Raw genomic sequence first — 27,966 nt, forward strand, 5'->3', positions numbered from 1 at the left:
ATGCACGAATTTTGTGCACCGGGACTCTAGTGATATAGATAAAATCTTAAAGGACATTCATGTCTTCAAGCTCACCTGAAATATGAAACCATGGCCTGGACTAAAAGGGAGAATGCTACAGTGAATTTCTCTCATTCACTTATTTTCAGAAACGTTAAGGGGAAAATTGCACACATCTACACCTGAGCTGCCAGTCCCCAGAGAAACTTACTTTCGAATTTGGAATTCACAGTTGCTTTAGCATTAAGAGGAATGTCCTTTTACCCATTTGACAGAGACCTGTCCTATCATCCCCAGAAATTGTTCTTAATTAAATGAAGGTATGCAAGAAGAAAAGAATTGTAATATCAAAAAAACAATGAAAATAATCAATTGAATTTCTAGGAGCTTTCTTTTCTTCGTTCATAGAAATGCATGGTAATTCAGTCATGTCTTATCAACTATTAATACAATGTTCTTTTTTAATACATAAATTATAAAATAAACATTGTGTGTCTTCTGGCTCTGAATGTTGGAAATCTGATTTTAAATTTGTTCTTTATATTCAAAAGAGGCCGAATGACTGGGATGGAGAAGGAGAAAAATAAAGGCACACACAGGGCAAACAAAGGGGGCCAGCAGGGGAGGAGGCAGGAAATCAAAGGCAGGTGGTAGAATCAGATGGCTAGAAGAAGCTAGAAATGTAAATCCCACATCCTTTTGTTTGTCTGTATTTAAAACCTCCAAGAAGAAGAAAAGAGGAGCCGTTAAAGAGAATATAAAACAGCAAGGTTTATAAACAATTTTATTGCCTAATAGACTAACAGTACTTTAAAGCATAATTAGATTGCCTACTGAAAATTCATAGTAAAGAAACATCTTGGATGGTAGCTTCTTAATAAAAATACCGGAAATTTTCTTAAAGAAAAATTGTTTTGCTGAACCCTGGAAGAGTCTAAGGTTTAGGCAAAGGGAAAAACAATATTTTGGAATTTAATCAAAGTTATCAATGACAACTAAGCCACAAGCTGCTATGAGAATTATAAAGCATGTTTAAATAGTTATGTGGTGCCCTTGCATGGTCTATAGGATATATCTACTGCTGCTCCAAAAATTGTACTTAGTATACTATAGGTAATAATTTCAAAGTTTTTGAGGTTCAAGCCTGAACAAAGGAAATCAAATGGTTTTATTGTCACACAACATTTTGAAAGTGACAACACTGTAATAACTTGTGGTTTGCAGTTAACCAAGTAAATAATTTGACTCAATTTACATATTTGTGATGATATAGTAAACACAATTCAAATAGCACCATAATAATAGAGTGTTTTGAAATCTATTACAATAAAACAAACCATATAATTACACAGTTATGCCAGTTACTGCTAGACAATAGAACATAGGCACAGAATACAAATGTTGGCAAGCTCAATAAAATAAACACCCCAAGTGGTAGGGGTCACTAATTCAGATTCTTCAAATGCCAGGAAGCCCATCCTTTTCTCTATGTAAATTGACAACATTGGCTAGAATAAAAACCATGAGATAAGCAACTTTGGAAGAAGCAAAGAGGGAAGGTATTTGATCAACTTTGAAGTGAAAGTCTGCTCTTTGAACGGAAGATGAATGCACTCACTGGTAACAGGCACCACTTTGCTGTAATAATTTGAGCAATTTGCTATTTTATCATTCTACTCTTTTCGACTCCATCATTTTTCTGAGTCCAGCTTCAACTAGACCTTCAAATATCAGCATTACATCATAATATCATGCTTCTGGATTTAAATCCAGTGAGTTGATTTGATAATAAAATATTAATGAAAACAAACTTTGTTTCTATGCAACATGAACTGAAATATACTTTATAATCATCATAAACCCCAAAAGAAAAAAATAATTCCTACACAGTTTTAATAATTCAGCCTGTTAGTACAGAGTTCTGATAGACTAAAGGCAATCATCCAGGTACCTAAACGATTCAAGTTTGACGCAGTACCCTCACCACCAAGCACTTAGACATTCATCCACTCTCACTGTGCCTGCAACCTCAGTTACTCTTGCCTGAAATTATGCTTTAAAGAATAGATGCTCACAGGTGATCAATGCATTCTTAAACAACATCATTTTCTTTACATTTGGTATCATTTAAATATTAACACACTGACAACTCAGAAGACAAAGAATGTGTGATACAGCTAGGTTTCATGAAACTATTTCTAAACATAAAGAAACAATATTTCCTAGAATTAATCCATATCAATTCAATATTTCAATTGGACTCTATGCTAATTTTAATGCAAACATTACTATTGTTCCTCTTGCCAGATTTTTAATTTGAAAATGAGTGCTTACATTGCTAAAATTAATTCAACTGGAGACTTCCAGATGTTGTATTTGTGCACAGGTGCCTACTCTCCCCTGCCCCATATGTCTATTAAAAATGAATGGTGTATAGAAATGAAAGAAACCTTTTTATGTGAGCTGAAAACCAAGAAATGGTACTATTCCCAAGCCAGAAATATCAAAGCTTTTCAAAAGTAGAGGAACTAGGCTAAACAAGATATTGAGAGTAAATCTTCTGAGCCCCTTCTGAATAAAGTCAGTCCGCCTGAAAAATAAGTGGTGTACCCTCTGGTTGATTCCCTCAAAAATCCCTTTACTCAAAGAGCTAGCAGGTGAACAGCCAGTGCCTGAATCAACCAGACCCCACATACATGGGTTATTTTTCACTGGTGCTGATTGGCTCTGTTTGGAAGCAGCTATTCGGGAAACTACCAAAGAGCTTTTCAAATGGAGTGTCTATAGCAAACAAATCTGTCAGAGTGCTGGCAACATGTCACAGTGCAGTAAAAAGTCACTGGCAGTATGACAGAAACACCAGAAGACACCACAGCATGGTGTCTCTAACCTGGTAAACTCATTATAATATGAAGGGAGGAACATCACAGGAAATGGGTCAGAGTTAAAAGAAACAATTGAAAAAATAAACTGATATTTCTGAGTTTGGCCATAGTTTTACCTCTGTACCCATTTTCTGCACTATTGGAACTAATAACATGCAAAGTGGGGCAAGTAACATTCCAACCTCTGACCAAACTGACAAAAGTCAGATGTTTGAGAAGATGCTGCAATATAAGAGATTACAAAGTCTGCTGAGTCAGGGCTACTGGATGCATCTGAAGCATTTATATCAAGAAATATGAGAAAAACTAAAATGTTTATTCACCTTTAAAATAACATTTAAGAAAATATTGCACCAAAAAATTAAAACAAGCAGTAATAAAAATGATCAGAATAATATGTGGTCATAAATAATTAATTGCTTGGAATAAAAGTATGTGTTTTCTTTTTTTAATTATATTTTTTCTTTATTTTAGAGAGAGGGGCAGGGAGAGGAAGAGGGAAAGGGAGATAGATGGTAGATAGATAGATAGATAGATAGATAGATAGATAGATGATAGATAGATAGATAGATAGATAGATAGATGATAGATAGATAGATGATAGATAGATAGATGATAGATAGATAGATAGATAGATAGATAGATAGATAGATAGATAGATAGAGAAACATCTATGTGAGAGGAGAGAAACATTGGTCAGTTGTTTTCCGTACATGCACCAACCAGGGATCAAGCCTGCAACCCAGGTATGTGCCCTGACTGGGAATCGAACTGGCAACCTTTCAGTGTACAGGATGACGCTCTCTCAACCAACTGAGACTCTCCAGCTGGGCAAAATATGCTGTTCAAATTCAAAATTGGAAAGCAGACAGTGAATAGCAGATTGGATACTACAGAAAATCATGTAAGTGAACCAGAAGACAAACTCAGAAATTCTTGCAGAGCTCACAGAAAAAACAGTAAAGAACAATGATGTAAGAAATTACTTAGATGCCCAAAGGGCATCCAAGAAGATCAAATCTATTTATAATCTCAGAAAAACAATAAAAAAGCAAAAGTCAACGAAATCAACCCTCTATAAATTTAAGAAAGACCTGAATATATAGATTTAAATGGCCATGTCTCCCCTCCCAAAATATAACAATGAAGGGCAATACCTAGACATAGCACAGTGGATTTTTAAAATTTCAAGATAGAAGAAAAATTCCTCCAGTTATCTATTCACAAAACAAAAATCAGAGTTACTTCCAATTTTGTTCCCATGTTAGTAAATACCACAAAGCTAATGAGGATTGTCTTTAACAATTTTTGGAGGAAAAAGATTGTTATCCAGGCAAAGTATATGTGTATGAAGCCAATGGAGTATATTTGTAATATATGCAGAATATGTTAAACATTTCTTTTTGGGATAATTAATTAAAACCACTCTCTATTTGGAAGCTAAAAGAATAAAACCAAGAAAATTACCAACATGATATAAAAGTATGAATTGCTTGATATTGAAATGACATAAAACAAAATGCAAATGACTATTGTTAGTTATAAATCCTATGCAAATCTCAAAAATAATCTTGAAAGAATAGATGTGAATATTAAAAATAATAATTCAATAAAGTAAATGGATTTAGCAAGAGTACAAAAATAAAAGGAAAAGTAATACAAGAAGTGAAGGGACAGGAAACTAAATATTTTTACATAGATAAGGGATAACTAACTCATTCAATATAGAAAATGACAATTATCCTAACAGAGAAATTACAGCTGATAGCATCCTTTTAAGTCTTTTGTAATTCAAACATAAACTGTACATAGAAAAATAACCACAAAGAACTGAAATATAGAAAGTGAAAAAAAATCACATTTTGTTACAAAATAAAATGAAGGAGATTAAATAAATTAAGGGAAAGATAGTAGAAATGGCCTGGGTTCTCCCTTGGATATGAACCTGTCAAAGAATTACCAATAAAAATATGAGACAAAGAAGTACCGTGGAAACATAAAATGTCTCATGTCTTAAAGTGTAATTCAAAGCAAAATTTTTGTGACTAATTAACTGTTAATATTGATAAAATATTTCTTTCAGTCATAAAACATGTAGACTTTTTTTTTGAGCTTTAGGTTTTAATACAAGCTTCTCGAAGGAAATGTTCATATTTGATTTATTTTTGCAATTTGCCAGAAAGTATGTAGCACATGCTAAGCTACTCAAGTATTTGAAGGATTGAATTAAATTCCATCATAATGACCATTTAAATTTATTCCCATGCGCTTCTTTGAAAAAGTGAGTCTATAATCTGAGAAGCATCACATGTAAATTCATTTAAAAACTATTTGTTCAGGCATTTGTTGAGGCACATGTTCTACTTTTGAAAAGTCAATTCTGTGTTGTATTCATAGACCATTAGTTACATTTATTAATGTTGACCAAGTGATAGGCCAAGTGTGAAGGGCTGCCTCCTAATGAGCGAGCCCAATGAAAGCAGGTCATTGTTCTTCCCAACATACCACAGTTCAAACTACAAACATGGCAAACTTTTTTTTGGAAAAGAAACTGCCCTTTTCATTCCATTCTCCACACGAAGTCAGAGTGATCTTTTCAAAACATAAGTCAGCTCATGTCACTGTCTCACTTTTTAAACCTTCTAATGACTTCCCATTATACTTAGGATCTGGTCCAAACTTCCAAGGCTGCAGAGCCCTCTATTACTTGGCCACTGCCTACTCTTTCACCGCATTGTCTCACAGCTCTTTGTCCTTGTTCACAACCTTCCAGGCTCCCTGACATGCTTTGTCCTCCTCAAAAAGCTTGAGCGTCTTAAGTCTTGCAATTTTCTCTGCTAGGGACATTTTTTCCCCCATGATCCTCCCATTGCTCCATTACTTCTGTCATTTACAGTTCAGGCCAAATATTACATCCTTTAAGAGATCCATGCTGGCAATTGTTTCTAAAGAGGTCAGACCCTCATGCCCTTCTTTTGTGTCCTGGACTCTATTATGTATTTTTTCTTAATACTGATCACCAGCTGATATAACCTCATATTTGTGTAGTTTCATTTGTTAAGTGTCTGTCTCCCTTCTGTTACAATGGATTAAAATGCAAGCCCCAGGAGAGGAGAGGCATTCTTTGTATTGTTCCCCCCGCCACCGCCCACCCTCATATCGACATCTAGAACAATGCAAGGTGCTCAAAAATATTTGAGTAGATGAGTGTGGAAGTCATTCTGCTCTTTTAACTTAAGCCCAGAAAACAAATGGCAAAGGTACATTTGAGAAATGTATACAATAGCCTACTAGTAAAGATATCAATCACTTCAATTTATATAACAATACTTATATATGCTCAGGCAGCATCCTTTTAGTATTTAGCTAAGTGATGATGGCACTGATCAGTAGATTAACAAAGATCATCTATATCATTTTAATGACTTTGACATTTATAGTGTTCAGTGCTGGTGAGCAGCCAAACAGAGATGCTTGAAACAAACCTCTAGGTTTAAATTAGTAACATTTCCTGGGGCTGCATCAAAATACCAATAGTGAGAAAGCAGACTACAGAGGGCTCAGGAAAAGAGCAGGTCTGGACGTAAGTACAGAATCAGGGCTTTGGTTGTCATTGAAGGCAAAGTTATAGTTTGATAATTAGAGTGGAAGTCTAGTTAAAAATGTGTGTTTGCTATTCATTTGGTTGGTGAATTTATTTGTCTGCTTACCTGTGAAGGCAAAGAAGAGGAAATGCAGTACTTTTTAAAGACATTGACAACTGATACGTCTGAAATGCGGGATTATATTTGTACCACTCAATTCGACTAGTACCAACACCATTTAGAAGCATTCATCCTTCCAGTCTTCCAGTTCCATGGGAAAAAAAACAACAACAACATATAATACTGTTTTCAAGTGAACATTTGTATTTCAAATCATGAAAACAGACTCTGCTACTCCACCAAAAATATTGAAAAAAATTAGTTATCCTCAATTGGTCTCCTAGGTCATTATCAAATATTTATAACATTGAAAGATATCCATAGCAAGTTAATTATTTTGTGTTGTTTTAGTTTTAATAATTATCTCATGAAAATACTGTTACTCAAAAAAAATTTCTAACCTCCATATAGTCAGTGATTAAAACCTATTTTTTAAGTTCTCTACAGCATTTTGATAGTTTTCCATTTTTACTAAGAACCCTCCACAAAGACACAAAGAAAGGAACTGTTTTCATTACAAAAGTCAGCAGCAAATTATTAGGTTTGAAAATTCAATAATTATTCTAGGGGCTTAGGATACGTTGGCACAGTGGGTTTTCTTTTTTGTGTTCTTTAATAACAACAATGAATAGACGCATGGCTCCTCTTTCAAATAACTGGCTGTTTTTATTTTGTGTGTCTTCTGAGACACACTAATTATGAGAGAGTCGGACATCAGATATGTGATCTTCAATAAATAGCAGGAGAGTGGAGAGGAGCAGGGGAGGTGAGGAAAAATCAGAATTAACCTTATTTTGCCGTAGTGTGCAGGGGCAGAAAAGAATAGCACAGCAGTTATTGGGTTTTCTGCCAGAAAGAAAAATTTCTAGGAGACTACAGTCATTTCCTTTTCATGTATGGATAAACAATTATCACAGACCCTAGATGTAGAATAACAGGAGACAATCCCCAAAAGCAAAACCTATAAAGTAAGGTGCTTTTAAAATCCTAATCCAGAACATGTAGTTTTCTGCAATGTTCTAGTTTCTTTTTTTCACAGGAACACTTTATCTCATAAAATATTAAGCAGTTTTAACTGGTTAGGCCATAAATGTCCTTAAAAGATTAGAGAATAATAATTGAAGAGATTGGCCAAATTCCATAAAGGTGCAAAAAAAAAAAAAAAAAAAGAGACTAACTTGGAAAAATATTTGCATTAACTAATATATACCTAATATATAGAAATATTTCGCCTGAGTTCTCAAATTGCCAATCAGTAATTCACTATATGCTCAGTTCAAGTGTTATTTAGTCATTTAAACAGTTTTTCCTCAAAGTACCTTTTGAAATTTGTTTATTTTTGAAGATCTTATGAAATTGTGCCTACATAGTTACTACTTTATATATCCAGTATTAACTGCAAATATGTTTTAAAATCAGATGCTAAGTAATCAAATTTGAGGGGTCCAGTATATCACTCTGTATTCTTTTTTAAGTTCATTTTATGGCAAATGTATACATAAAAGCTGGCATTTGAATAGAACACTGTAGGTTTAGAAATGCCTTAAAATATCATCTATAATAATAAAAGTATAATACGCTAATTAGACCAGATGTCCTTCCGGACGACCTTCTGGACAAAGCTGGGGCTGCGAGGGAAGCCAGGGTCCTGGGTGCCAGGGGGAAGCCAGTGCCAGCAGCTGGGGGAAGGAACGCCTACTCTTGCATGAATTTCGTGCATCGGGCCTCTAGCCATATATAACCCCATAAGTCTCCTTCATATTATCCCTAACTAGGGGCAATTTGACTAAATCTGTTTATAAGGAATTCACTATGGTATAATACTAATTTTTTTCTTTTGCGGAAAAAAAATCACACACCATTTTTTTAAAAGTCTATCCTTACATTCAGCTAAAATCTCTTGCCTTGCAGCTGCTATTTATTGGTCTTAGTAGTTCCCCCTTGCAATTCTACATAACAATTCTAATGTATATTCTACATTACATGTCTCTAAACACTTATGGTAGCTGCAAACATTAATATTTATGGTTCTTTGACCTACGGAAAATGTATTTACGATAAAATGAACCCTAAAACACAAAGTTGAAAGGTAATAAATAGTCCTGGAACAAAATGGTTGTATTAAAAATGATATTTACTTCTGTTGTTGCATTTGGGGGGTGTTTGTGTGTGGGGGAGAGCTTTTTCTGGGTTCCTAATACTGTCAGAGACTGAGGAAATCTCTATTAATCCCACATGCCGATTTGTGAAAGGAGGCCTCACTATAATTTAGCTCTAAGAGTAAATTGATCAACTTCATAAGTAAAGCTATTATATTCAATTACCAAGACACAAAGTGTGTAGAAGATACATAAGTGGAGAAAGGAGTGTCTGCATAGATGCAAATAAATAAAAATGGACCTGACAGGTAAGAGTCTAAGTCATCTGTTGGCATGGCACGTGTTATGGGCTGAAGAGTTAGTTGCATCCCCTCAGATTTCCCAATTTGAAGCGTGAATCATCACTATGATGGTATGTGGAGGTGGGGGTCTTTGGGAGGTAATTAAGTTTAGGTGAGGACATGAGGGTAGGGCTCCAGGATGAGATTAGTATCCTTATAAGAAGACTTTAGTCCAAAATACCTCTCCTTCAGGCCATCCTACAAATGATGGCTGATAAAATGCAATAAAACAGAGGAAGACAATAAATCATTAACACAGTTAATAGGATCCTTTAGCTATATAAGTTTTTCAGGATATGGAATTTTAGGTCTGACTAAGCCAATCAGGAAAAATTAAGGAAGAGGGTGGAATAAGGCTCATCAACCTTAAAAATCTCAACAGATGTCACCTATGTGATATTTTTGAAGGTCATAAAAGGTGCTATCACACAAAAATATATCTCCCACTTATGCTTGAAATCCCACTATTACAAATATAACAATTTACTTTGAAGAATTTTATTGGATCCTTATAGGCCCAAGTATCATAAGAAGGGGAAAGGAACTAGAGGGTGGTTAGCCATGTTACTAAGGCAGCTAACAAGTTGAAGAGTAAAACCAAAAGCAAACTTCACAATTGTTTTCAATGAACCCTACACTAATCACTATTCTTCCCTACCTTTGCACATATAATAATAAAATATATACTTTTATAAGTATAAAATGTATCATTCTGCTAAAGTCCAAGATTATTTGTTCTATTGATTAATATCTGATTACAGTAAAAGGTATAGCATGCATAATAACATATAAAATAAAAACATATTCAGTTGAAATATTAGTTTTTGTACAAGTCTCACAATGTGCATATTATTTTTCCAAAAGATCACAGGATTTCACTTTGATCTATTTTTAAAATAATTAGTAACAAGGAAAAAATCAAAGTATTAATATAAGGACTATAGAGGTATTTTAATTTCTCCTAGTATTTATCTCTATATTAGTAATATATACTAGTATAGCACTTTCATATTTAGTTTTAATGATCTATGCAAAATGAAAAATAGGCAAATAACACTCTACCTTAATGCTCACTAGCAATATATTACTTTAATTTGAGATTGCTTTTAAATACTGATCAAAAGTATAGAAAATTCTTTGCTATTCCAATTTTTATACTGCAAATTATAGTTACTCTAGTCATAAATTAAGGGACCTAGGTTGTTTTTTTTAGAAAATAAAACATATTTCTGTTTCTCTGGAGAAAAATTAAGAAGTCCTAACAGGGATATATTAGGACATCAAATTAATTATATAATATTTGATTAGAACAAAATTTAGGAAGCATCTTAATGCTATTTGCACTATGAATTCCTTTGAAAAGCTGATTAAATCTATTTATCCTATCTCTCAAAAATTGTACCTAAAAACAAAACTCCTTAATCTGGGATCTGTCAACTGGTGGTCCATGACAAGGTGGTCCATCCATGTCAAGGTTCATATCGCTCTTGAACTTCTACATAAAAGTTTGCATGTGTGTACATGGTGAGCAATTATTTTATGTATCATTAAAAAACCTACTTTTTCACTCTCGGTTTTGAGTATTTCTGAACATCAGTGATCAAGGCAATGACACGCGTGCTAAGTTTATTTTGTTGCATATGAAAGAAGTCAGGCATCCTAGAAGTGGAGAGGGTGTTACCGGGATTCACATGAACACATGGGCAGATTTCAGAGATGTTAACCACAGTTCAGGTGAGCTGCTTTTGTGGAAAGGACCAGGTTTTCTTCAAGAATTCTCTCTTACTTGAGAAAAGAATACCACTGCCTCTTAACTCCAGTGTATCCTACTAATACTTAATGTGCCCAATTCTTCCATGGTGGACAGGAAGGTAGCATGGGGAATTCCTGGCCAAATTGGCAGGTTGCATGGCAGCAGGGGCACCACAAAGTGATTTAGAATGTACGGGTTGACGAAACGTGTGATATAACTGCAAGCATTTTATGTGAATGATATGTCATGGCAAGTATTGGCCTCCGGAGGTTTTCTCCTAAGGTTCCTAAGCGTGTGAGGATAATATATGTGAATATAAAAGCATCATTGAGAAGGTGAGTGCTCTGGGAAAAAATAATTTTGACTGGAGTCTACATAAAGGAAGTACATTGCAATGCAAAGTATATTTTTGCTATTTAAATATTTTGCAAATGTCCTATTGGTATGGGTAAATTCAATAAGCATCTATCTTGGGTGATGTGAGTTTTTGACTGACGTACAAGTCATTCAGTTGCCAGCAGGACAGAGAGCCTGGTTTGTTAAAATCCATGATTGAAAAAAAAATCAAACAAAATCAAATTCATTTTAAGAACACATTTAGCCCTCTGTACCAACCACTCCACTTCTAGGATGCCTTGACAGCACAGTGCTGAGATGAAGTAAAAACGGGATACTCTCATCCACTAGGTTTAAAATGTAACTAGCTTTAAACCTCGACTGTAGTCAGTGGGCTTGAAATATCTTTTATATTAGCCCCGAAAAACAAAGTTATGACTCCAAGCAACATGTTTATTGGGCTCTTAGTATAAACGTGTTTGAAATTCCCCAACACACTAGTCATGCCTTTGCACAGCTGTGTGTGTGTGTGTGTGTGTGTGTGTTTAAATCTCAGAAATAACCTTTCCATTTATTGAATTGGAGAACTTTTCATGCTATAAGGAGGAATTGAACATCACCTCTCTGCTTAAATTCCCCTCTTTCCATTCATTTGCTTCCTGGCAACATGACTTGAACACATAGGGTTACTTGAAAGCTGGTAATAGCTTTAAATATTGTTGTGAGAATAAAATGAGGTGAGGAATAAAATTCTCAGGATCCGTACCTTCCTATACGTCCTTTTAAAAACATGAACTTTTATAAAATGCCTAACTCCCATAACTAATGTTTGTTCATAGGCACTAAACTGACTAAGGCACCTTATTTTACACAATTCGCAATATATATCCTTGGAGAAAGTTATAATGTGGATGAAAGACAACCTGCACCTATCAATAGCTTCTCTTTCAATGTTTAATATTAAAACAACATTAAACCAGGTTTAAAAATTGTGTTTATACCTAACATGTCTAAAAACTGACTGCCTACAACCTATCTTTACCAGATTATGTCCAGGATAATACAAAAGTTACAAAGAAAAGTAGATGGCAGCCCCAAAATTAAAGCACGATTGGAGAATGTTGCATTTTTCTTTATAAATAAATACTACAGACCTGCATATTATGTTTCAAAAATCGTATTTTGAGTTTTGTTTTTTCATAAAATTAAGTTGATTAGTGCAAGCTACTGCATCTTAATATAAAACCACTATTAAGGGCTTTATATACATGGACTGCTTACCAGACTCTTCAGCCAGTAGATTTATAGTAATTACATTGTGGGTTAAGAAGAAAGGGGTTGGGAAGAAATGGGTGAGGATTATTATTCATTAGTTCCCACTGTGAGCAGGTAGGAGGTGTCATGTGGCAAGAAAAGGCAATACTGACTCCTTGATGATGCTCTCAAAATAGCATCTTTGATGGCTGGGGTCATAAAGATATTGAGGCCTCCAAACTGGCCAGACAAGACAACACAGTATCAAAATTAAATGACTATGCCTTTAATTAGATTCTGGAATTCAAGAGGGAATGATTATAGAATGTTTAACCCGAGAATTGTGAAGCTCTGTATCTTGTGAACCCTGCGGGAGTAGGGGGTGGAAGAAACCTACTAAGAAGGGCTCCTGGTGGCTCAAATTTTGCACAGGGGCCTCTCACACAAACTGCACTTCAGGGAGAAGCCAGTTCTGGGCTTCCTGTCCTATGCTGAATTGCCTGCCTGCACTGTACTTCTGCCATCTCAGCCAGCCCTTAAAAAGGAATCCCTGGGTCCTTTTCCAACCAATAAGACTAAGGCTTAAAGCCCCATCCAATTGGAGCTATGCAGCTATATCCCCATCGGCTTCTTAAGCAACTAATCAGAGCAGCTCCATTCTGACCAATCAGGACAGTGTCTTTGCGATAATCTTACTGTGAATATTTATAGCCCTCATTTGCATGAGGATGGACCAATCAGAGACCAGGGGCTGGAACTTCTGTCTATATACATCAACTTCCCTCTGGCCCTAAGGGTCTACTTTTCCTTTCCACCTAGGTCTGTGTTTCCCTGGCTGGAGCTGAATACTGAAGTCTTGCAGGAGCCTAGAGGAGCAGACCAGCAGAGGCCAGAGAGATCTGGCAGAAAACAGAGCAGACCAGAGCAGCCTGGAGCTGATCAACAAAGGGCAAGGCAGACCTGCTGGGAGCACAGCTATGTACTGGGAGAGGGGCCCTGGAGCAGCTGGCCCCAGGGCCACCTCACAGCCCAGCTATTTTCCCAGCTGTGCATATCACAATTGAGGTGATTTGCACTGAACAGTTTCCTTCTTCACCTCTCCCCAAATTGGGGATTTCTGTTGGCATTGAATTGGCACCAGTAACTATTCTCTTCTTAATCTCCATCATCATCATCATCATCATCATCATCATCATCATCATCATCATAGATGTTAGATGTGTTTAATTTTAACAAAATGGAGGTTTTTACCTATTTTACTGATTCAAAGGTAAAAAAAAATTGTGAGATTATTATTTCTAAAATAATCACAATATTCACCACTCTATATAAACTTTGGAGAACTTAAATATGTAAGTTTAAAAAGGTTTCTAATTAGGCCCTCCTATTTTTGTATTAAAATATTAGAGACAAGCAACAGTATCATTAAATAATAGCTTTTCCTTAAAACAAAGTAGTATATTTTTTTAACTTATATGAGGGTTCCTTTTTTTCCAGCAGACAGTTGCATCTAGGAGATGATCTTTAAGTTCCTAAGTTTTAACTTTCTCAACTTTAACAACAACAACAAAAATGTTCTCTGCTGTACATCTACAACCTTTGATTCCTCTGAAATTCCTCATTTTCAGTCTGTATGGCAAACTTTCACTGGCTACAAAGCAAGAAAGCAACAACTTTCTGATGCCAGATGCTGATCAATAGCTATTTCCCAAAGTTTATAGTATAATTAAAATAGTAACGGGAATAATTTTCTCTCCAAACCCTAAGGCTAAGCCCAGAATTACTAAGTCAAACTTATGTGGTATAACATTTTTTATTTTGTTTATGGATGATATAAAGGAGTTTATGGCTTTTACATGTAATTTGTTAAGTTAGAAACACTGAAGAAGAAATATCCTCTGCATCAGCAAAACATCTATTGTTTAAAAACCTCTTTAAGGTATATTTTGTAGCACTAAATCTATATTTCTATATATCAGTTTGTTACCTGAAACTTCAAACTGAAGATTAATTGTCAAAACAGACATGAATTTAGTAGAATCCATTTACTTCAAACTATTCCTTGAGAGCTTTACCACCTTCAATAAAAGTGCCAGGAATGTAGGTATGATGAAAATATCATAAGAATGTGAGACAGGACAAGAGAATTCATTATGTACCCAAACAGAAAACATTATGTGCATACATGAAGTTATATCAGTTTTTTTAAACACAGTATCCATAGAAAAGCAGATATAGCAGCTATGTAACGGATTATGAATAAAATATTACTCTTTATAGTAATAAAATTAATAGTCACTAATTTATTTTTTGCATATAAATGGTAACTATTTGAAACTCTCTTTGAAAAGTCTTGTTTTTGTTTTTTTTTGTTTTTTTTTTTGGTAGCTCAGTACACCTGGGAAATGCAGAGGTTAATAAACAATGAAGTCAGATATGTCCTACATTTAAATCCTAGCTTTGCTCCTTATTGGTATTTACTAAAATGCCCAATTGTACTAGTTAATCTTTTCATTAGTAATAATAAAAACATAATCACATAATCACCCAAACTCTAATGTGAATCACTAATTATTCAAAGGTCTTGACATTTTTGAATAAATAAATATTTATCCCAACCTTATTTTGCTTTCTTCAAAACAAAGTCAAATTGAAGTGCAATCCTACTCCCAAAGTCTCAAAGGTATGTTTCATGCATGATGTATGGCCATGTGGTATACATGTGCATTATTCTAATACTAGTGTCCCAGTGCACAGTTCGTGCATCTTGAAAGGAAATTAATTAGAAGAAATATTTTAATATTGCTATTTGCCCTTTCTCTGTAATAGAATTGTCAACCAAATTCATGATTGACAATGACAAATCGAAACACACGCATGCAATTGGTGCCAGCAAGAGCTTTATATGTGTTGCACATGCGCGAGTCAACTTAGCCTTTTATATATATGTGTGTGTGTGTATATATATATATATATATATATATATATATATATATATAGAGAGAGAGAGAGAGAGAGAGAGAGAGAGAAACTTGCTTAATTAGACCAGTTTTCTGATTTAACTAAACTTTTTCCAGCCCAGTGAAGCACCCCAACTTCTCTTTTAGGTAATTGTCAGTAACACAGCAGTAAATATAAACATGAAGCAGATTATTATTGTAGATCACGAAGGGAGAACAAAGGGTAAAATATTTAACTGCAGCAGTGTTTGACTATATTCTGCACAGTGAGAAAACTTGAAGTCTTTTCAAGGTCCACCATTTCTTACTTCTTTTCAGTCGGGTCAAGTTTTTAAACTTTCTAAATCTCAGTTTTCTGGCTAATGAAAATAAAATAGGATTCTACCAAGTCTCCTATCTACCTACACCAGGACTTCTGTGAAGATCAAATAAGATGAGGCACAGGAAAAATGCTTCACAAACATTTGGTTAAACTGTAAAATGTTTGCACCTGGCTATAAAGCAAGTCGGGTTCCTGGGCTGAAGAAACTCCAAGGAGGCTAGTTGCTAGGGAGAGAAAGCCGGGCATCACTACAGGACATCATTACTTGGCGCCCACAGCGACCATTTCAGGGCTGGGCTGTGGGCTGCATTTTGTGCATGGGGTCTTGACAGTGTTGGCTGTGACTTGGTGGGGTGTCGCTCCAGGGTGGTGGCGGGGCCTGTGTCCCACTTGGGGGAAGCTGAGTGTTAGTTTGTTGGCTCCAGGTCCATGGTGCCATTTGTTTTTAAATGGCCAGTGTGCATCATGGCAGCTCCTGCATTGACCGTCGCCCCCCTGATGGTCAGTGTGCAAGGGCATAGCTACCAGTTGGAGGGAAAGATGGACACTTAGCCTTTTATATATATAGATTACATAGATCAGGTGGGACCACTATAAAAACTTAGTGGTAGTGAAGAAGCCTGCGTATTTCATGGTTTTTTAAGGTCTGGATGAATTTGGCTATAGTTAGTGGCATGAGTTCTGAAGATAACTAGCTGGAATAGGCTTATTGGGTGGCACTACATGCTAAAGCCTAAATATTCCAGAAGAACAGTCTCTAGCTAAATCTGCAGACAAGCCAACCACACACACACACACAAACACTGACACATACATACTCACTCACATACAAACTTACTCATGTATCTATGAAAGCTGCCTTAATAATCAGCCTACAATTTTTTTCCTATTGGTTTTCTCACATTCACGGACACTATCTCCTAACTTCACGGAGGCTGCTTCTGGCCAATCCTTTTATTTATCTTCCCTGGATTCAACACCCCACACACAGCCCCACTCTAACTCTTGGCTGGATGAAATCACCCTTTAGTGCAAAGATGCAGTATATTTGGCATGTACCCTGTCACCCACTCTTTCCTGGAACTGAGTGAATCTGTCATTATACTCACTCTTCTTATTCTTCCTTATTGAAAAGGAGTTGTCCTCATGCTCTTGAAAATCACTCATATGACCCAAGTCCTCATCTTCATCAGACTCTCCTTTTATTTTAGAATCTCCATCCTCTTCCTCACTAACACTGTTTCTTCATTTGAGAAAACTGGAAATTACACAGACCTCGTGGTACTGCTGTGTTGTAACTACCTCCTTTGTTCACTCTTCTTTCTTGCACTCCCTGACTGTGGTCATTGCCCACGCACAATGATGGAACTTTTATGACTTTAGGCTTCCTAAGGTTTGATTTTATAATTTCGTCTTCTCCTTTCATTCATTCCTGATGATTCTCAAATTGTTTCTTTCTCATGTTTTGCCTTTATTCCCAGTTTGAATCACCAAATCCTAGTTATTGCATTATTCTCTCAGAAATCCTCAGCATGCATTTCCCTGTCATCTGTATCATCTCTCTCCCCCATGAGCCCATCTCAGTTTCTTTCATTTCTGTTCAGACTTTAGATGCTATTGTTTTCTAGACTTTGCCATCAGTCTTCTCCTCTTCTGATTCTACAATCTATCTTTGTATAATCTGTCCTATCTACAGTGTCATCTATGATGTAACTTTTAATAGTATCAAATGTTTTCATTTCATTCTAGTTCTTTCTCCCAAGGTCTAGTGTCATTTTTGCAACTTAAGTCCTGGACATTGTTATATGTAAATATAAACACTTATAGTTTAAAATAATCTTGTTTATATTTCTTGTCTAGAAACTGTTGCCCATCCCACATTTCTTAAATCAGTTAAAAATACGATTCTCTCAGTTACATGAGCCAGAAACCTAGTTTTCATAATCCCTTTCCCCTGCCCCACTAATACAAACACAAATTTAATCTCAAGTATCTCTCAAAATTATTTCTTTATTTTTTTTTACAAATAAGCTCAGCTCTTCATCACTATGTGATAATGAATGAGGATGAGGATAAATTTCAAGTAGAAGAGAAGGACAGCTTTCTTCCTATAAGGAAGACATAGTCATATAATTATTTGTATTTATATTTCTTGAGCATATATTCCTCTTAGGTGGTTGAGAATATTAAATAAAATAATATATGTTGAACACTTAGAACAGTTCCTGGGAGATGGTATACACTTAATAAATGTTTCCCCTTATCACCACCACAATCAGCATCATCATTTCGTATGTAGACTCCTTGAGGGCTCACCTAGGTAACCACAACCAAAGCCACTACAACACAGGACTAGAAAAATGAGGAGGAACACATTCTCTCACTGTGAATGGGGATGCACTGTCCCAATCCCCTGACATATGCCACGCCAAAGATTCTTCCTCTAGAAAAAGGATCCCTTCAATTTTAAGACATTTGTATTTACCAATTTTTAAAACTTTTTAGTTAAGGCATCTTGTTTTATTTTGTTTTGTACTTACAAGGTTAATTGACTGCTACTTTATGCTCAACTAATTTTCATGTTGGAATAAAAGTAAATTGCATTTTATGTGTTTTTTTTCCTGAATATATTATAATTATACTTGAAAATATACAGTGCCTATGGTTCTAGGCACTGGAAATACAGCAATAAACAAGTCAGCTATGGTTTTTCATCTCAGAGAGAAATTTGTACTGCAGGGATATAAGCAATAAACAGATATACAAAAAATGACTTGGTGAGATATTAAAAGAAATAAAATCAGGCATCAAGATAGAGACTAGCTGCTTTAGTTTGAGAGACTAAAGAAGGTCTCCCTGAGATGATATTTGATCTGATGGCTGAATGACAGAAAGGAACAAACCATAGGAAGCTCAGCAGAAACTACCAGTACATAGAGGACTAGAAGGGGATCAGTTGGTGTGTTTGTTGGAGGAAGAGAGAAGGCCAAGAGAGTTGTGAGATCCATATCAGCTCAGTAAGTTTCTACCTTAAATTAGTAGCAAATAAATACTAGTTATTTCCCCTTTCTACTTATGTGATTATGAAGATAAATTATTTACTAACTAATCAATGTAGGTAAATGCAAATTTCATGTGAAGACTACTTTTCCAGAAGATTCTATTATCTAAATAACAATGTTGCTGTGAATTATATTATTCAGTCACAGAAGAGTGTTTTTGATGAATACAACTTAGTAATTATTAATTCCTAGAAATATAAGTAATATTATAAGTTTTCTAATATAGAAAAAAAAGATGATGCCTGAAAGAAACCCATAGAACTCCAATGCTAAACTAAAAAGAATATAAAATATAAACCTAAAACTGATGAGAACTCAAACTCAAGAACAAAAACATAACTAATTTCTGATTAAATTTTTCTTTTTTTCCTCCCAAACTCCTCTTTACCTTTGTCCAAATTAAAAACTTAAGGCAACGTCATTACCTCACTACACCTGAAGTTTGTGAAGTTTCTAAAGTACGTTTATAATGCAATATAGATATTACCAATACCAATGTGATTTTCTTCATTCTTACTCTTTGTCCCTACCCTACCTACTTCCCCTTCCATAGGCAAATCTGCCACAGTGACTATACTGAACCCTTCAGTAACCAAAATGAATATAAAATACCTATGTAAAATCCAGTAGGAACTCCACAGGAGAGAAGAGCCTGGAGCAGTACCATATGATTATAAAATATACATAGCTGCCTAATTTTCAAATGACCTATTTTATATTCTGAAATAGAAATAGTGTGAATATTTCGGTTATGTATTTTATTGACTATATTTCTTAATTATCCTTGTTGTTATTGCTATTGGAGAGAGAGAGAGACAGAAACATAGATGTGAGCGAGAAACACCTATTGGTTTCCTCCTGGATGGGCCCAGACCAGGGATCGAACTGCATCCTGGCTATGTGCCCTGACCAGGAATCAAACCCGCCACCTTCTACTGTATGGAATGATGCTCCAACCAACTGAGCCCCCCACCCCCACCCCCTACCCTTGGCCAGGGCTCTTATTACTTTATTTTTTTCTTTTATTTTCAAATTATGTTTAACATTTTTCTGTATAAAGGTTTTTTGTTTGTTTGTTTGCTCATTTTTATAAATGCCTGGTAAAATGGTACAGTGACTTATGTAGTTCAAAAGAAAATTGTCCATGTCAAAATTCTGCTATGAGTTAAATACTACTACTTTCTTTACCTCTGTATCTTTTCAAACTTTATTTCCCAGTGTTGCCTAATAAAACCCCCCTCTTCTAGTTAGGCCTGCTTCCTGGGACCTAGAGAAATTATGCTGATTTCTAGCACCACATCTAATGGAGAAATCTATGCATCTATTTAATAACTGGTGCATTTTTATATCATTTAAACACCATCCATTTTCAAATCAATTTCTTACTTTCCTTTGGCTGCTATGAAGCTTGAAAGCAAATATGTGATCCATTTGGTACCTGTTTACAATGTTCTGGCATATATTTTGTACACAAATTTTAACTGTTATGTTATTTTAACTTTATCTTCTTTTATGCTTACTAATGTGTAGTCTATTTCAAAGTAGGAATTCTTGGAAAATCTTTTTTTTTTTCAATAAAAGAGGAGAATAAAGCAAGTAAATACTTGGATGGACTCAGTTTCTAGACCTTTTCTCTACTGTTAATTTTGTCAGGAAAGACTGTCTTTATTCTGGCCACTTATTCTGTTTACCAAACCTGCCAGAGTCAGTTTACGTCATATCTCCTCTATGAAACTCTCTATAAATTTCTAGGTTTCTCTATAAACTCTCTATAAATTTCTAGGTTTCTTTATAAACGGTCTGTATTTATAACAATAGCCAAGATCAATACAACAATATACATAATCAAGAATTGGCAAGAGTGGAAGCAACATCCCCTTTTTCACCTGAGCACATTTTTCCACCTCTGAAATGTGTCACCAAGAAATGTGAATGCGATGCAGAATTTTGCAAGATTTATTAATAGTTTAAGGGAAGATGGGACTTGTCTGGATTGCATTAAAAGTCCATAAACAAAGAGGAAAATAAAGCAAGGTGACCCTTCAATTCTCTCTTTCTCATGCCCTGTTTTCACAGGAACTCACTTTGGAGAAAACAAAAGAATCACAGAGATGAAAAGGTTACATGAATTTAATCAGTTCTCAAAATGAGAACTGTCTGAAGCCACACAGCAAGTTGATTTTGATGTTTAGCAGGTGTACGTGCACATCTTTTGCATGTTCATATCAATTACATTAAATTCAGTAGTTGACTTTTCTAAAATATTTATCTTTGGGAATTTATTTTAGTAGGTAGGATTTTATACCTACCCTCTAAGTCACACTCAGTTTTTTAGTACACAATACACAACTTGCAATACAATGATCAGAGGTTTAAAGAGGACTGGTGGATTACATTTCAATATATATTATCAAAACATTTATGAATGCAAATTTCTAAGTGTTCAAACTGTGGAGATGGTTAAACATCTATCAACAGAGCAACAAAATAACCCTGTCAAATAAAACTATTTACATATAGTTTTCCTGAAGAGAGACTAGAAGCTCAAGGGATCACCTGAAGCTCAATGCCCTTTTACATTTTTCATCCTAATCACATTTTCTTTTCAATCTTCTCAGTCGCTCACTTTTCCTTCACTTTCATCTATCAAGTGCAATACCTTCCAATAATAAGTTAAGTACATGCTTGGTTAATAATCCTCCCCCCAAAAAACCTGCAATACAAAGGTTGGCTTACAGTCTTACTGCATTAGCTAAACTTGTTTAAACTCTTTCCAAAATCTAGATAGTAGGCATGCAATGTAACAATTATATAGTGTTTATACATGTATAATCATCAACTTATTACTGCTCCCTTTGTTTCTTTTCTTTAAAAAAAAAGAAAGCAGATTCAAAGACAGATCCAGCCTTTTAAATATATGAAAAAAATAATCGCACTATTAATAATAATGTTTAAATAATCAAGTCATCCTGTAGGTATACATCACCTTTTCTTCAAGAAGATTTTATAGTGACTTTAATTGATACTTAAAACGTTTCCCTTTAAAACAATTTCAGTGCCATAAAATATCATTTAAATCAAAGGGAGATTAAACTGTGCTTTTCAGATCATTTAGAAGCATAGGAACAAACTCTAAATTTCAAAGTGTTTGAGAATTGGCTTTTCCCTAAGCAATAGTTTCCAACTAAGGACCATGTTTCTAACCTCGTGTATCTCATGTTCCATTCAAATATATTGTTTGCTATTTTATTTCTAATAATGTGAAAGTCCTATTTCTATTAAGATGAGAAAAAGAGACTACCTCAGCTCAGTTGTGTTGTTTTCATTAACTATTTCTTATATATCATGTTAGAGTTCATCTCTGACTCTCATTTGCCTGCTCCAAGGATTCTGTCTTACACCTGGGGAAAGTCCCCAAGCTATCCTCACCTGCACCTTTACCGTGTAGGTCACACTCACCTTGGATTTCATGCCTTAACATTCTCTGCAATCTTATGTACTCCAAATGTGCTCGATTTTGTCCTTAGATAAGACCTCTCCAGCAGAGCTTCAACTCCAAAATGCCCTGCTACCTCAATATGCAAATATCAATTCCAAAATGTCTGAGTTCTTCGTGTTCCAGCTATCCCTATGAGCTAGTGAAAGTCTTCTTCCCGAAAGAGGAACCATTGCAAGTCTCTTAATTGAAAATGCTGTTAGAAGGTGACAGCTGGGAAGGGAGACTTCGCAAACTGGTTAGTCCTCTTTGGAATTTTAGAAAGATTTCAAGGCACTCACAGGCATGGTTTAGGACAATGAATGCAGAAATATTTTTCCACCACAGAAAGTAAGCATGCACACCAAACCAGTATAACAGGTTGGGTGTACAGTACTGCTGCCCTCCGGCTGCAACTTAGAAGCACAGACACTAAGGCACCTTCTGCCCAGCCTTTGTTTCTCTTACTAGCCAAATAAAATGAGTATCGCTTCTAACAAATGGCTGTTTCATGAGCAACACTCAATGCATGTGCCTATCGACTTTCAAGCCGACTTCTCCTGGTTGTGGTAAAAGTTAAGTAAATCTCTTAAGGATCAATGAAACTTTCATGGAGTCAAGAGAAAAACCCAAACCTGCATGGACCAGGTTTCAATAGTCCGAGTAAATAAATACTAGACAATTCGTCCCAGGCCATAACTATAGAGACTAAAAGATGGCAATGTGGAAAGCATTTATAAGCCTGATTCCCCTTTTGAAAAAGGAAAGTAAATGAGTCCTGAAAATAATGTGCCAAATTCCTCTATAAAATTATAGGCTCTGGACAACTAGGGTGGAGACCTGGCAACTGCTTCTGAGAAATCAAGAACAATTTTCTTCATAGGGTCTCTGTTTTGGTACCGTAAAAACAGAGCGGAAATATTGGACCAGAGGCCCTCTCAGCTCCCTCTTAACTTGCAAATTTTAACAATCTACAGATTTCCCCCACCTTAACTCTGACAACCAAATTCTCCTTCTGTGTGTTAGCTGAATTCTCTCTTCTCTGCTGATTGCTGTCTAAAGCTGGCCTTGAATTCCATGAGATGTAGCCAACTCTTCTGTAATATTTTCCTCTGAGTTCTGGTTTTTGTAGACTTGAGTGGTTTCCTAGATCTAGAGAACTAAGGAGAACTGAGGTAGGAAGGAGGGCTATAATTAGAAGATGCTCAAACACATCCAAGCAGTTGATAGTAGGCAGCCTAAATGACAAGACTCTATTGAGTCTTCCAGGGCAGACACTACCCAAAGAAATCTCTCACAAGGTTGTTCCAGTATTGAATTCAGAGATACCTTTTATTCAAATATTTCCAAGGATTAATTTGCATATTATACCCTTTATAAAGAGTCAAGTGACCTTGGGCATGCTTTGACCAAGGAAGAGGGAAGAAATAAAATGCAAAAAGATCCTGGGGACTGAGTTGCTGAGGTAGGAGGGACTCAGGGGATGAGGAACACAGCTGGATAATGATAGATTCTAACCATTTTTTATGATTCTGACTAGAGTCTGCCCTACCAGTTAATACAAATTCTGAGAGAAGTAGAAAAAAGGTAAGTGGCCCTTTCTTGTCAAGGGGGTAGCCTCTGGAGAAACCTTAGCCTCGGGAGTTGCTTGCCAAGAAGGAAATTGCCACCCTCTCTCAAACTAGCCATGGCCTTTCACTACCGTCAGGGATGGACCAAGTGCCACTTGATGGTACATGTGAGTTTGCAGATATTATACAAGAAAATGATACTTCCTTTTCTCAGCAAATGACAATGCTCAAAAAGCATTTATCCCTATTTTTTTTTGGTCATATTATGTATATGTTTTATTTATATTTTCAAAAAAATAAAAAGAAAATTCTGTCATTCTATCCTACTCTATGTAAGTCTATTTTGTGAATCTTGAGAATATTGTAAACCTTCATGTATGGAATCTTTACATAATTGTTTGCAGGGTTACATTTCATTGGGACTGAAAGAGTGAGCTTGCTTTTCATGTTTGAAAAGATAACTGAGATGTGTTTACAGTAAGCTGAAGATAACCTTCATTTTCTTTTAGAAAAAAAATAGGTTCCCAATACCATTGGAAATATTAAATGTTGATAGTTTATGGGCTCTACTAACCAGGGCTCACTCAACCAGCTTCATGGTATAAAAATAGGACAGAGACCTATAGGAAAATAGTCCTAAAATGAATAATCATTGACAATGTCTAAGGCCAGCCCCACAATTTCTGACTAGAGATGGTGCAATGAATCTAGAGATCTAGATGCAATGCATGGCCTTGGAAAACCATTATTCAAAGTACATGATGGACGTCGAATAATAATCCATTGTCATTTATTGTCTTCATAGCCAAACACTTATACCATCCACTTATTTACTGTACAAAACAGTATTTGAATATAGCCATTTCTACTAGAGAACACTTATTCATAAGTAGAGATGATAATAGCTAGTATTATTTCAGAGAACTTCAGAATATTTTGGTAAATGCTATCAAGTCAAGGCAGCATTAAACAACATTTCAAAATGCCTTTTTATTCACTGTGATACTTTTTAAACTCGAGCTCAGTTATAGGACAGGGTGTTGCCCAGAAAACAGAATGTTAGAGCATTACATAAATGAAGATTCCAGGATAAATCTTGATTTCTTTTATAAAATATTAAACATACTTATCTAAACCTCTTACCTTCACATGTACGAATAAAGCTGCAAATAATCCCCATAGTTTTAATTTATAATTTAAAATGCATCTAGAAATAATTTAAAATCAACAATCCAAGTACCTTTGTTTCTAATTAACTCTCACCTGACTAATAGGTTCACTATAAATAATCTTAAGATAAATACAACTGGAATGGAAGCATTTCAATATTCCAAAAAGATATATCTGAGCTCTCTGTAGATTTACCAAGGATACATTGACTCAGATAAGATCAGAAGAGAACACATTCCCTATTGAAAAGTTTTCATAGAAAGCACACAGGAAAATGCCCTGGGAAAGAACTGATCTCACACGCATTCTGCAACTACACAATATTTATGGATCTAAGCACATCATTTTCTAACTGAGGCCATGACATTCAAATTATTTACTGTATCTTTTGTTATATACTTTGTGCATTTTTCATATATATATATATATACATATATATATATATATATATATATATATAATTAATTCTAAAAATTTACAGTGGGACATGGTACCAGAAATGTAACATACATAGAAGTGTCAGAAAAACACACACAGAAAAGCTATACATATTTTAAGACTCTAAAATAAGAAATAAATATTACCCATGATTCTGACACAAAAAGGGATGATAAGGGGAAAGAGGAGAGGCCCAGTTATTCCTTAGTTTATTTTGGTCCCTTGAATGCAGACATGGGTGATACACCCACACAGTTCTAGGACAGGCTCTGCAGATGGCTGCCTAGCAGTCGTATATATTTCACACAAAATCATTATTATATGAACAGCATATACTTTTTCAAGGAAATATATTACAGACACAATTTAGTAAGATACAAGTAAGAATCATATCCATAATATTTTGTCCATAAAACACATAAAAATATTTCATAGGATTATGCTAAAGGAGCCTTTTACCTCATAGTTTTTCTTCAGTGGAATGTACTAAATGACTTTTTTTGCAATCTTTAAATTAAAAATGCTTTACAGTAGCATTTTATGCAGTGTTTCAAAACATTTTTAGGAAACATACAGAACTAAAAATAAGCTGAGATTCTTAAGCAGGTTAAGTGGAGAAATCGTTAAAGAGAATAAAGAAGATAATTTAAATCTATTAATTGGTTTCTCTACTTTTATAACCTGGCATGTCTATGATCATCTCATTATTATTCTTGCATGTGTTATATTTTACAGATGTAGTTTTATATGTTTGCTTATGTGCACTTTATGAAAAACTGGGTGGTTTGGGAATTTTTTTTTTTTTTTTGGTAACTTCACAAGAACACAATAAAATAAAAAAATGGCATTATAAGTAGATTTTTTAAAAAATTGTGATTAAAGTGTTACTTGTAAAGGTGGTAAATAATTAATAAGAGAGTATACTACTAAAAATCATAGTAACAAATGCGCATTCAGCCCACTTTCTATTTTTTTTTAAGAAAAGATTTTTCTCACTCAGAAAAGTGAAACGTGTGAGGAACCTTGTACTTGTTTCTATCACCAAGCCTAACCATAGCAGCCTAGTCAAGCCAATGTCAACAAAGCCAGTGCCTTCAAAGGACAAAGGTATCTGATTAAGTAAGGCATGTAAAACAAACCGCTCTCCCAACTGATTTGCTCTCTGCTGAGATCCTGGTTTTCACCTTTTAAAAATAGTTACATTATTATAAGGACACTTCACTGATAAAACCCAGAGATGGAAAAACTTGATTACAAATAAAAACTGTACAGGTAGAGACAAAAATCAATACTCCACCTCTGATGGAAAAGGTCTAAAATGAATAATGAACCAGAGGTTGGTAGCACCATTTCTCCAGCACTACACTGGGGAGGAGTAAGCATAAGCATCTCCCTGTGCTCCATACATGTGTCTGTCTGTGTCGGTCAAGTTGCTGAGCAAAACAGAGACAGCCAGCTTCTTCAGCTTCTTCTGAAACAATTCCCACATTTTCTCCCCACCCTCAAAACACACAGCCCAGTACACACACACACACACACACACACACACACACACACACACACACACACACTGTAATGGACACTGCTTAAATTTCTGACTGCAGAAATTCCCGAGGCTCTTGGCACTTACCTTGCAAGGATGTGTTAGGTAAACTTGCTTCATTCTCTCCCATTTTTTATCTCTTTTTAAAGGAGGCCAAACAGTTCCAAGTTGTTTCAGTTACCTGCTAGCTCTGTGACCTTCTGACTTTCTACTGTAGTATTGTAACAGTACACTACCTGCTTTCTTCTGTGAATAATTACCATTCTGCTTCCTGAGTTACCTGGGCTTGCAGGACCTGTTTTACTATGAAGTGAGATCACATCCTTTGATCCAATGTACTGCTATTAATGTGAGCTTCACAAAACGTGGCTTTGTTTCCGATTTAATATTAACTTTTAATTCCTTACTTTCACTTTAGTCCCGAAATGGATTTTCATGTTTCCCCTGAAAGTGTGTGGATACTACCAACACACCGTGGTGCACAGCCAGATTCCTGTTCGTTTTTTAGAGTTTCTGATCTGTTGCTCTTATAGAAATCAAATAAAATTAACGTGAATTTTGCAATGTCCATTTTTAAAAATACGGAGAGATAAGGAAGAGCCTGGGAATGAATGTTGTGCAGTGGTAGAAAGACAACCACTATTAGTTGTGCAGCTAGTTGAGGAATGCAACATCTTTGAGGCTGGACTTCCTCAACTATAAAATAGCGGTAATATCTATTTCAGAGGATTATTACAAGAATTGAGAGAATACTGTATGACTGCTAAACATTGTCAATGGCAGCTAACAAGCAAACAAGCAACATTTTCCCCTCTTCCTCCTTGTCTCTCCTTCTCTTCTTCCTATTCCTCTATCATCTCCTTTCTTGTCTCCCTCCTGTTGTCCTTCTCCTCCTTCTGTCCAGTAGAAATAAGGCCGAAATAGAGCATTGGTGTCTGATGTCGCTATGTTCTGACATCAGTTGTGTTACTTATTAACGGAGAGACTTAACGAAGTGACTCGGTGTGTCACAAGTCCTCATTTATATGTGGATACCAATATTTGAATTGCCTT

General features: G+C 35.3%; 1 protein-coding gene across 1 annotated transcript in view; it reads right to left on the reverse strand.

Moving 5' to 3' along the window:
• The window catches only part of NAALADL2 (N-acetylated alpha-linked acidic dipeptidase like 2), a gene marked incomplete at its 3' end in the record, with an annotated part of 846,771 nt that extends 819,014 nt beyond the window's left edge, over positions 1-27,757 (reverse strand). The window contains exon 1 of the mRNA XM_080654263.1: positions 27,001-27,757. Coding sequence (XP_080510389.1) covers positions 27,001-27,043 — 43 coding nt within the window. The 5' untranslated portion in view covers positions 27,044-27,757. The remainder of the gene's footprint in view (positions 1-27,000) is intronic.
• Between the last annotated feature and the right edge of the window lie 209 nt (positions 27,758-27,966).

Source organism: Plecotus auritus (genome assembly GCF_963455305.1).
Source record: "Plecotus auritus genome assembly, chromosome: 2".
NCBI classification, from domain to species: domain Eukaryota; kingdom Metazoa; phylum Chordata; class Mammalia; order Chiroptera; family Vespertilionidae; genus Plecotus; species Plecotus auritus.